Source organism: Phocoena sinus, chromosome X (genome assembly GCF_008692025.1).
Source record: "Phocoena sinus isolate mPhoSin1 chromosome X, mPhoSin1.pri, whole genome shotgun sequence".
NCBI classification, from domain to species: domain Eukaryota; kingdom Metazoa; phylum Chordata; class Mammalia; order Artiodactyla; family Phocoenidae; genus Phocoena; species Phocoena sinus.
This window is the reverse complement of record NC_045784.1, coordinates 114,109,672-114,122,068: the sequence shown is the minus strand read 5'-3', so window position 1 is coordinate 114,122,068 and position 12,397 is coordinate 114,109,672. Positions and strand designations below refer to the sequence as shown.

The 12,397-nt window shown below is 40.7% G+C and overlaps 1 protein-coding gene across 2 annotated transcripts in view; it reads left to right on the top strand.

Moving 5' to 3' along the window:
• Positions 1-12,397, top strand: part of GPC3 (glypican 3) — a 448,983-nt gene that overhangs the window by 28,436 nt on the left and 408,150 nt on the right. For both annotated transcript variants that reach the window (XM_032620671.1, XM_032620670.1), the window contains exon 2: positions 3,552-3,713. In XM_032620671.1, coding sequence (XP_032476562.1) covers positions 3,552-3,713 — 162 coding nt within the window. The remainder of the gene's footprint in view (positions 1-3,551; positions 3,714-12,397) is intronic.

Sequence of the window (12,397 nt, the reverse complement as noted above, 5' to 3'; positions counted from 1 at the left end):
ATAAACTGCGTCAGTTTCTACTTCTAGAATGGCATTACATTTTGTAACCTCATGTAGAAAGAACACAGTGAGCTAGAACTAGCTCTTATTTTTCTTTTTCTGAAGATAATCATAAAGGCTTTGAGCTTAGACCCTGTTCAAAATCGGTTTAAGGCTCGTATATGAGATTGACATTTATAGGAGATAAATCTGAACTCTGCGTCTCCAGACCCCAAATTGTATTTTGACACATTAAACATCACCTTTCCATCCAGTACTACAAAATGCAGTGCTGCGTTAGGTTTGGTGATACACATTATCCATGCTCTCCTTTACTACTTTTGTCAGCAGCTCCCTTAAGGAGGAGGAAGTAGAGAGCTTGGAGTCAATACTGGGGACTCCAGCAGTGATGTCTTGTGAGGTTGAACTTGATGAATTTCATTCCTCAATGAAGAAAACTTGGACACATACATTAGGGCCATGATAACTGGAATTCCTAGGGAAATCAGAGATTGTAACAAAAGTAAGTTTTCTGGTAACTTAGGGCTAACTAGTTCCCCCCACCTTTTTTTTAAAAAAAAAAACAACACCTCAGTCATTGAAAAGCTGTCTAAAACGTCTGAATATGCTTTCTAGCCTCACTTCAGTAAGATTTGATGTTTATTATGAAAGCTTACTTTGCCAAGGACTTTATGGAGCTTTGGGGGTGTCCCCCCTTGGGGGGATATCCCATATACATGTTTTGTCATCCTAGATAACTATGTCGCTTTATCGCACCCAGTTATATGCACTAGGTATTCATCTCTGTTAACCCCTCTAGACAGTGTGCTCCTTGGGATAAGGACCATGTCTCTCTTGTTGAAAGCTGTACCTCTACCACGTAGCACAGTGCTTGGCACACAGAAGATATGTTAGACTGGGTCCTCTGAGAAGCAGATGCCAATATAGCACTAGATGTGCAAGAAGTTTCTTGGGGAAAACACTTGGGAAGGAAATGAGCCGTTCGACTGTGGTGTAGGTCTGACCCCTTTGGAGGAGAGAGGGAAGGAGGGAAGGTTGAGTAGAGAGAATGTAAACTGCAGTACAGTTTTAAGAAAGTTTTGTCAGGGTCAGTGGGGAGTCCTCAAGCCAAAATGCCTGTCAGCAAAGTCCTGTGTCTCACAGGACTTGGCATCTTTGCCATGCTGTCATTGGCTGGGAGCAGCCCCTAGGGATTGTGGCCTGGGCACAACATGGCGTTGAATTTAGAGCACAGCAGCTGGGACCGTTCGGCAGTTACACTCCCTGTGGTAGGAGGTCTGAGATGCACATTTTCATGGCCACCACAGAAGAGCTCAACAAATGCTTATCGAAGGGAAAGTTTGAGTAAAACAGGAGTTACAGAAGAAGAAGGAGATTGGACTTAAATATGCATTGAGCCCTAATATTTGCTAGTATTGGTAGAGGATATAAAATCTTGGGACTCTCCGTTGCTTCCCTCATTCCTCCTCAAATGTCACCTTATGAAAGAAGCCATCCCTGATTACCCTACATAAATAGAAGCGTCCCTGCAATCACCACATTCCCTATCTACCTTACTTTTAAACATTAAAAAACAGCAGCTATATTGAGGTATAATTGACATACCATAAGCTATACATATTTTAAGGGTGCAGTTTGATAAATTTGATACATGTTTACAGCCATGAAACAATCATCACAATCAAGATAATGAATATATCTATCACTCCTCCAAATTTCCTCACTCTCACCTGCTGAACTGCTTCATCTCCGCCAACAACCGCTGAACTGCTTTCTGTCACCATAGATTAATTTTCACTTTCTAGATGGAACCATACAGTATGTAATTTTTAAAATTTGGTTTCTTTCACTGAGCATAATGTTTTCAGGGTTCATCCATGTGGTGGCATGTATCAATAGTTTATTTCTTTTTATGGCTGAGTAGTATTCCATTGTGTGTGTATACCACAGTTTGTTTTCCTTTCCTTACTTAGTTTTATTTTCTCTGTAGTACTTATCACTGCTTGACCTTACATATGTAGTTTGTTGTCTCCCAGAATATAAGCTCCACGAGGGCAGGGACTTTACAGACTACTGTATCCACAGTGCTTGTCACATAGTGGATACCCAATAAAATATTTGCTGCATGACTCTCACCTACTCCCATGGCTTCAATTTTCTTTTATATGCTGATGACTTCCATGGATACAGAAGTGTGTTGAGTCACCAGCGAAGAGCTGAAAACAACAAAAAGGGTTTTTTTTATGGGGAAACCTGGTAGATGATGATCATTGACTGAGGTACGGAATACAGGAGACGTAACTTGTGTGTTCACATGGGATATATTGAGTTCAGTTTGGGGTCTGCTGAATCTGAGATTCCCACAGAGTAGTTGAAAATGTGGGATTTTGGAGCTCAGAAGAACGGTGAAGGCAGGATTAGAGAGTTCAGCAATCACAGGGGTTAGGTAAGATCATTGGGGTTGGGCAGAGATGTAGAATGAGAAAGAGGGTCAACAACATTTATGTGATCGGCAGACGAAGAGGAAGCAAGAAAAGATAGATAAGAATAGCCATAGTGGGACTTCCCTGGTGGTCCAGCGGGTAGGACTCCGCGCTCCCAATGCGGGGGCCTGGGTTCTATCCCTGGTCAGGGAACTAGATCCCACCTGCATGCCACAACTAAGGGTCTGCATGCCACAGCTAAAAGATCCTGTGTGCAGCAGTGAAGACCCAGCGCAGCCAAAATAAATAAATTAAATAAGTAAATATTAAATAAATAAATAAATAAATATATATAAGAATAGCCATAGCAGTGGGGGGGCGGTGTATGGGGTGTGTGTGTGGATAGGTTTAGTGAACTGGGTAGATTCACTAAAGCAAGGCGGGGGGAGTGTTTTAAGGAGGGATTGGTTAACTGTGAGGACTGCAAAGGGTCACATTGGTTGAGGACTGAGAAGAGGTTCTGATTCCCTAACTTTGGAATAATCAAGAAGATTATTCATTTGGCAAATCTTTATCGAGATACAGAAATAAGAAAGCATTCTGCATCATAAGGGAGCTCAGGAATTCAGAGGAGCAGGAGGTTGGCATTTGTGCTAGAGCTAGAATTGTTGAGCTGTAAGGGCTTTTGGTGATTGAATGTTAATGTTAGCGACATTGGATTGCCCAGACATACATTTCATTAGGAAATCATAACTGGAAGTTTGAAAGTGGCTTCTTGCTTGTGTTTTCATTCATAAATTATAATCAAGAAAAAGAAATTGTAGGAGTGAAGATTGGTCTTTTAACAGACAAATTAAATATTGGTGTTCAGTGACGTATACTTCGTGCTATAAATTAGTTTATACAGCATTTATGAGTCAAACCGAGGCAATTAATTCTTACAGTTATTCAAAAAGAATCAGTCATAAAGATAATAGGGAGAAAGCAGGGATTAGTTAAGGTAAACGCTGATTTTGGATAATCAAGATTTTACTGTGTTTAAAAAAAAATGCTTTGTTTTGCCTTGTTTGCCTCCTGTGTGTGTGAGACACTCTGCTTACTGAAACATGAAAAACTTGTTTGTTTCAGGATCAGATTTGCAAGTATGTCTCCCCAAGGGCCCAACATGCTGCTCAAGAAAGATGGAAGAAAAATACCAACTAACAGCGCGATTGAACATGGAACAACTGCTTCAGTCTGCAAGTATGGAGCTCAAGTTCTTAATTATTCAGAATGCTGCAGTTTTCCAAGGTGAGTTCTGGGGATCATTTGAGATGTGCTGCTCAATGGCATCATTATTTGGGCACTGGGCTTTCAAATGCTAAGTATAATTTATAAATTACCATTCCAACATTAATACTTGTCATAAAAACCTCCCAGTGAGGGACTTCCCTGGTGGTGCAGTGGTTGAGAATCCGCCTGCCAATGCAGGGGACACGGGTTCGATCCCTGGTCCGGGAAGATTCCACATGCTGTGGAGAAACTAAGCCCGTGCGCCACAGCTACTGACCCCTCAAGCCACAACTAGAGCCTGTGCTCTGCAACAAGAGAAGCCCGCGTGCCTAGAGCCTGTGCTCTGCGACAAGAGAAGCCACTGCAGTGAGAAGCCCACGCACGGCAACGAAGAGTAGCCCCAGCTCGCCGCAACTAGAGGAAGCCTGCATGCAGCAATGAAGACCCAACACAGCCAAAAAATAAATAAAAATTAAAATTAAAAAAAAAAAAACAAAAACCTCCCAGTGAGAGATTCTGGTTAAGGAAAAACATGGTTTTTAGAGAAGCTGCATTACAATCTTTGGAAAGGTGGGTATTGTCAAAAATCATTGTCTAAGGACATTCTGTTTACCTGTATGTAAAGGATGAAATCTCTGAAGAAAGAATAAATGGTACTTTCCCTCCATTAGCCCATAAAACTTGTTTAAAAAACAAAAATGTTTACTTAAATACCAGTTTTCTCCGGGAGTTAGTTGGATATTTGTGGAACATGCACAAGCTCTTTCTGCCCACTGGGACAATTTCCATTTAAGAGGGAAAAACTGGCTTAATGGCCCTACATTTTCTCATTTGTGTGAGTGATTATCCTTTCTCTTTTTCTGAGTCTCAGTTCTTATTATACCTGTGTATGACTGTAAAAGATAGCTGTTGTGGTGTTGCCAGAATGGGTAGGAAATTACATTTCTCCTTATTAACTTGTAGGACTGTCATAGCTGGATGGGGAGTATCTCCCTTGATTCAGAGACCCAGCTAGGAGGATGACGGTAGTGGTGAGAGCAAACACTTATATAGCATTATGTGCTAGGTACTCTTTTAAGTGTTTTACATATATTAATTCATTTAATCCTCACAATAAACCCTAGGAAGTGAGTAGTATTATTAGTTTCCCCATTTTATGGATGAAAACTCAAGGCACAGAATGGTTAAGTAACTTGCCCAAGGTCACACAACTAATAAATGGGGAAAGTAGGATTTCAACCCAGTTGGCCTGGCTCTCAGAGTGTATGCTTTTAACTACCTCATTATGCCACTTCCTGTGAAAGAAAGTTAATTATGGATATTGGGGCTTTCTTCTATCCTTCCTTAAGCAGATGGAATCAGCTGCCTTTTTCTTGTCCCACAAGGAGAGAATTGGGGTCAGATAGAAAAATAACACTTCTGACTACTTGACATTCGAAATCTTTAGATTTATGGCACCTTTATAAGAATTAACCTGTTTGAATTGTAAGGTGGGTTGATTATAGTTTCTTTTGCATATTATAATGAAATACTTAGAATAAGCTGAGAAAATTATTCAAATTAGCTAATAAAACATACATTCACAACAGTTTCTTGGGTCAAAGCCTCGGGATGTTGGGTTGATTATATGAAGTATAATACAGAAGCTTGAAGTATTTGTTAACCTATTTATGCAGTCAGACTCTTGTGAAGAGTTTGTTGAGACTAACAATTTGGCAAAAGAATGAATAATTTAAGCTCATTTTAAAAATACATGTACCATTCATGTACTTCTTAGATTGATTTTGGAGCTGATCTACTAGCTGAAAGTAGGGTGATAAGAAGTGATGTGACATGAGAATCTAGTTGAAGTGGAGGGCTGAATCTTACTCTATGGGCTGTGGAGGGGCTTTTCTAGAATGGAGTATTTGTGATTTGTTTCATTCCCAGAATAACCAAGCCCACAGATGTTATCTTACCATTGCCTGGCTGGCTGGGGGTGGTGGAGTGATCACGCTGGTATTCTAGCGTGAAGAGTAGCTGACGTGGCTGTCTATCTGAGGGCCTTGCATGTCAGCATTCACATCTCTGTCCAGTTCTGCATTTTGCATGTTGTGTTTTCTAGTTCTGGAACAGCATAAGACTAAGAGAGAAAGGAAGTTTTGACAAGATTTTGATTGGATTAGCTTCCAGATATGGCTGCTATAGAATGGAAGCTGAACGCTTGTCATGTGAACAGAGGGTAGGGAGTAGGGGGGCAGCACCTACTCGTTCTCTGTCTCTCTCATACACACACACACACACACACACACACACACACACACACACACACACATATACATATAAATATATTATTTCTCAAATTGTGGGGGCGGGCAGAAGGACAACCCTAGCAAAGGAACACGGAGACAACTAATGTCTGAACGCATTGCCGGTGCCTTCTACCTTGTCACCATATGTACTCATTCTTTATCTTGTTTCATTCTCTCTTCTTATTCTTTTCCTGCTTCGCTCTTAGAAAACATAAACCCCATAAGAACCAAATAAAACATGGTCCTAGACCTCAAGACAATTATGCCATGTTTGTAGAGACATTGCCCCAAATCCTTTCTGTAGGATTGTCTCCTTGTCTGGAGAGACAAGACTAAAATCAGGGACTGCTACAAGATGATGTATTACTGATTGCTGAGAAAAAGAGAGTATCCATTTTTTTCTTATAACTACTTAGTAGTCCAATGAATTTAATTGGCGGACACAGTTGCTTTTTCCCTAAAATACACCCCCTCCCCAAGATTCTGGTAGAACAAATTGTTGAGAAAATTGCTCCAGTACTTAACTCCTGTGAAATTTGATGTGAGCTGTTTTCACCACATGAAATTGAAGATAGCTCATCTTGATATTGGCCTAGATCCACAATCTCTTTAGGGTTCCTTCACTAGTTCACATTGGGGGTATTAAGCAGTGAGTGCTTTCTGCAAATATGTGCACAGTTCCACGAGCAATCCTTACTGCCTCGATTTGGAGTTTATGTCTTCGTTTGCAGGAAGCCTTTGCCCTCATAAATGAGCCTGGGGCCCTTTGCTACAGTAGTTGGAGTGCTCTATTGCTAACGTTGTCTTGATAATGATTGAAGCATTTAAAATAGTTGTTCTTTATTTTCAATCTTTGCATTGCCTCGTTTCCTAAACTTAATTTACTTTGATGCGCTTAGTAAAATGGGGCAGCACAATCGTTTTTTGTTTCTGCTTAATTAATTCTTTTTTGAAAAACTTCGCTGAAAGTAGATTTTCTTCTCTCTTTTTCTTCTCCCCTACCGAATAATGATGATGATGATGATAATAGTGACAGTTATATTAAGTGCCTACTATATGATGCTTACTTTTACATAATTATCTCATTTAACTTTCCCAGCAGCCCTATGAGGTTCATACTGTAATTATCTCCATTTTACAGATGAGGAAACTCATTGATGCCACAGCTTCTTCCAAGCCATCATGTGATATGGTTTTCCTGTTCTTAGTGTGCTTGAGGTAAAACAAAATTAAGAAATTGTAGGATTTTTGGTCCTTGAGAAGAAAAATGGGATAGAATTCTGAGTTTTTCATCATATCTCCACCACCTCTACACTTTCGAGCCTTGAGTTCTGTTTTCCTTGTAGAATTTCATTATAACTTTCAACCTTGTACCATCAGGAAATATTAGGCGTATGTCCGGGTTTTTTCTGTACGTTGGAGGATTCCAGTCTTCCCCAGGGTACCGCTGACTTTGAGTGAGAACAGACTCTTCAGAATGCAGCAACACTTTGCTTTTCTGGAAGTTGTCTCTCTCACAACTTGAACTTTCTTTATCAGAGAGGAGAAATGGTGGTTAAGCAGAAAACATCTCCGTGCACCTAAAACGACGTGGAGCTCCTGCTTTATGTACTTGTCTCATCTGAGAGCTCCTGGGTCCTTGTTCAGAGCCTACAACCGTTCTGAATTTATGCACAGTCTTTACAAGCTTGATTTTCTAGTTTTCCAGCCGGTAGTAGATAAGCAGTTAACTAGAAGGGCTTTGAAAGACTGCCAGAGGGAGGTACATATGAGCAGCAAGAAGCTAACGAGTGACAGAGTGGAGGACGTAAAAGTGACTCAAGAACTCACTGAATGTGGCAGTTGGGGGCATTTTATAGAGGAGTATATCCCTACCTGTCTCAGTAGCCCCTGTGTTATAATAGATCCGACAACTAATGTTCCTAGTGATGGCTGTGAATTGATAAGGAAAGATCAAGTTATGCTCACTGTTTTTCCCTTAATATTTCCATTTTGAATGGCTCAAAATATTTTTGGTGCTTAAAGGCAATGGAAGAAACACTGGACTTGGAGTCAGAAAAATCTAAGTTCTAATTCTAGTTCTCTGTTTATGGCCTTTATGACTTTGGGTGGTTACTGTATTATCTAGACAGCTCATTTTTGTGGACCACTTCACCCCACATGGGGCCAGGTAAATGATGCATTACCATTACAGACACAATCCCAGACAAAGCTGGACTTCATGATGTAATTCAACAACTTTTGCCCCATGTAGATGACTTTGAAGCAGCTCCAGTGCACAGGTGAGAGAGCACTTAGGCAAAGGACCCTTTGAAAGAGGGGTTTATTTTATGCATTCTTAGATGTGTGAAGCTGAGCTGTTTGAAATATCAATACTTCCAGGAGCAATCCTTTTTTCAGCTTCCTGAAGCTTCTCTTCCAAATATACCTATCTGGTATATTCTACACACAAGCAAGAGGCTAGATCACGAAGGCGTTGCTGTGTTCCGGCCATATTTTTGTTGCATTTTCTGGTGCACGCTATCATGGCAGAGAGGAAGAAAAGCGCTATCTTCATCCAGCGTTGGAAGGCTTTCTCCTACCTGCTGTCTCTGGAGGAGATGAAGGGGGAGGAAGCAGTGTTGCTGTGCGTCTTCTCTTTCTCTGCTCCCTTATTTTCTGTTTCCATCTGCTCTTGGCAGTTCTTCTACTGTTTTTCTGTCAGATTCCTGTCTCTCCCACTCCCCCTAAATAAAATTACCCTTGGTTAGAGCACCCTTTTCCATCAGCTCAGAGCAATTTCTCCAGTCATTTCTGCTTGAAATAACTGTTTAGGGACACTATTCAAGCAGAGCTCTTTTCCTTCACAGTTAATATGTGACTGAATAATTGCTTGAATGTTGATAAACATGTTTTTGAGATTCAATCATTTGTTAATTCAGTTTTTATAATGTAGTGGGGATTTTAAGTGAGTACTGAGCAATTTTTCTCCATTTCACGCTTTTTCCCTCTTGACTAGTCTGACAGTTCTCCTGCCCATGCTGAGCCCCACTGAGCTCCTCGGCTCAAACTGCCGGCCATTCCGTCACAACCCTTTCTTTTTTGAAAATAACGTATACGGGAGAAAATAATTACATTGATGTCTAATCAGAACTTAATTCATTTGCCAGGGCCAAATATAATGACATTAAGCTGAATAGGAGAATTTTAGGAACGCAGACCGTGACCATGAGTGAGGTTATATATCCTCAAAAGTGTAAATTATTAATCAAACCACTCATCTGTACAGCAAAGCTCTAGTAATCCCATTATAAAAGGGTGAATTTCTCATCAGAGGCCAGAAGATGCTGGCTTTAATTAGTGTACTTTTATGGAGTTGACTCAAAGAGATATTTTGGTTACAAAGTTATAAAAAATGTGATTCTTTAATTATTAGTGCTGTTGGAAAACCAACTGGAAACTGGGTGTTTAAAGTTATTTTGATTTTAAACTAAGAACTTTCTGGATTTAATTCAGTTTCAAAATTCTGTGGCTTTAGCCAGAGCCAGAGGCTGGGGAGAGTTGTAAACCCTTCCTGTGCCCTCTATTGATTTAGAAGTCAGTCATTAGACCGAAAACTGTTTAATAAAAAGAGCCTACAAAAATGGCGGGTGTGGAGTGTTCTTGGGCCAACAGTGAGGTGAGGAGATTATGTAGATTAACTCCTTACCCCAGCGTGTGCCCCTTGGTTCAGTAGGGCTCTGAACTCCCCCCTATAGCTGCCGTTATCATCGCCCACCTTCTCACTAGTGGACCCAACAAAGCAAATTAAAGGACATTGTCCCTGCCCTCTAGAAGCTTCCAGGAAAAATACCACTTTTGCCCAGTGATTATTCCCCACCCCTCCCCCACCGGGATTTGTTTACTTTCTGAAAACATATGTTCCTTCTCCTCTTTCTGTCTCACTGAATTGCAGTACCTGATATTTGAGTAATGAAGCATATGTTTGAGAGATTTGAATTCTCCTGTCAATGAGTGGAGGTAGAAACAATTTTCCTCGAAGCTGGAAGTGGTACATAGAAATTAAAAACACCTTTCCTTCTATTGACTGGGAGATGCTTCCAGGGGCTGCGGCACACCCTCATACTCCTGCTTTGGCCTGTCTCCTCTTTCAGTCAGTCACCAGCTCTTGTTTCTTCCTTCATACTCCTCCCCATCTTTTCCCTACATTCTGTTCCCCTTTGCCCTCCCTGGGCCTCAGTTGTCTCACTGATCACATGCCGTTGCCTTCTAGCTCTGTTTCTCTGATTTTAGTTCCAGGCTCCCATCAGCTTACATCTAGACTACCTGCAAAGGCCGAATGGGGTTTCATGCCTTTAGTCTGCTCCTTTGCTTTCCAGTCCAGCAGTGGGGTGTAAGTTTAAGAGGGCAGGCTCTGGAGTCACTTGGGCTGGGTTTGAATGAGTCTTGGTGGCATAGGTAGAAGATGTGGAGCTGGTGTGGAGAAGAGAAAGTTGAAGGCTTCGGGTGACAATCAGAAACCTCCTCACTGAATATGTATTTATGTCAGGGAGAGATGAATGAAAAATGTCCTGTTCTGAAGTGTTTTACTTATATTATCTCATTTAGACCTCACAACAACCCAGCGAAGTTGGTACTATTATTAGCCTCATTTTATTGCTGAGGAAGTGGAGGCTTAGAGAGATTAAGTAAGTTTTCTAAAGTTGCACAGCCAAATAGGTAAATGGCAGAGACAGGAATTGAACCCAGGATGTACAGCTCCAGGGCCTGTGCCCTTAATCACCATGTGTTTTATAGCCACTGTGTATTTTGTTTCATGGTCACAGACAATCTCCCCAGTTCTAGCTTGCTTTCTTGCAGGGGAATTCTATTATATTTAACTAAAAGCATTTGCTGAGCAAGTACCTAGCACGTCTGAAGGCAGGTTATTGTAGGGGATTCAAAGATAAAAACTACCTCACGCCTACCTTCAAGTAGCTCAAATTTCAGAAACTGAGACTTATGCGTGAGTAATTTTGGTACAAGGCATCCTATGGGAAATGCGGTAAGAAAAATTTTAGCAGGCTTCTAAGGGAATAGGGGTGGATCCAGGTTTTTTAAGGCTCAAAGCTTACACAGTTTGAATGCCCTCTTAGAAAAAGGAGACAAAGTGAAAAAACAAAATGCCTGTGGGGTTGGAAGAGATTAATTCCAACTAGAGGGTAGAGGTTCTTGGAGGAGATTGCCTGTATGAATTCTCCAGACAGACGTGGCTTTTGATCAAAGAGAAGGGCCGTTAAGGGAGTTAGGTAAATCAGTGCACATCTTTTTCTAAATTTAAATTCAAATTTAAACATTATTAATTGCCTCCTAGATACCAGTCTTTCTGGACTCCCTAGCTAGCGTTACAGTCATCCCTTTTGAAAGGCCAAAACATCTAGGCGAGAAGCAGAGGGGCATAGTGAGACGGGCATGCGCTCTGCCTTCAGGCAGACTGGAGTCTAAGTCCCAGCTCTACCACCTCCTCTCTTTGTTACCAAGAGCAACTCACTTCTCTCTGAGCCATGAATTAAAGAGGGTTAAATCCAGTGAGGACTGTGAAGAACTCAAGCCTGTGCTGCTCTATAGGAACCAAATGCATGGTAGCCATTGTTTTTGTTATTCCCTCTCATACATTTATAAGCATAATTGTATATGAAGTGTAATATCTGCTTTGTGGTACTCAATGTCACATATCTGGTACATATACATTTAAAAATGCTTTTCATGCTTTAATATAATTTAATTAATATTGAAATGCTCTAATATACCCACTCATAATCTTGTCATTCAGAGAAAACTGCTAATAACATTTGTGTGTGTTTTCATTCTTTCTCTGTGTCTATGTGTATATTTAAGGCTAAATAGTATATGTTTTCTGCATGGTCCTCTAGTGGTCTGAATGAGTTAACGTAGCCTCTAGATCTAACTAGCAATGGCAGACTCTGATTTCATTGAGTTGATTAGGAGAGGAAGGAGAACAAAAATGATGAAATCAGGATGTTTATCGTGCTTCCCTCCTTTGGTTGAAGTTCTTTAGCATTAGTACTGGACCTGATTAACTGAAATGTAATTATCAGATTAGACCAGGTTCTACAGTATTCCCTCTCCTGGGATCCTGTGTTTTTTCTTTCTAGCACTTATCAAGTTGGTAGTGATATATGATGGTTATTTGATTAACGTGGGTCTCCTTTACTAGAGAATGATCTCTCTGAGGGTAGGGCTTATGTGTATTCTACCTCAACCCTGTATCTCCCAATGAGATAGTAGACACTCAGTAAATGTTTCAGTGAATACACACACACACACACACACACACACACACACATACACAATTAAAATAAGAAGTATTAATAGAAACAGGTTACTATCTCTTCCACTTCCTCTGCAATAACTACTGATACCACTATGACC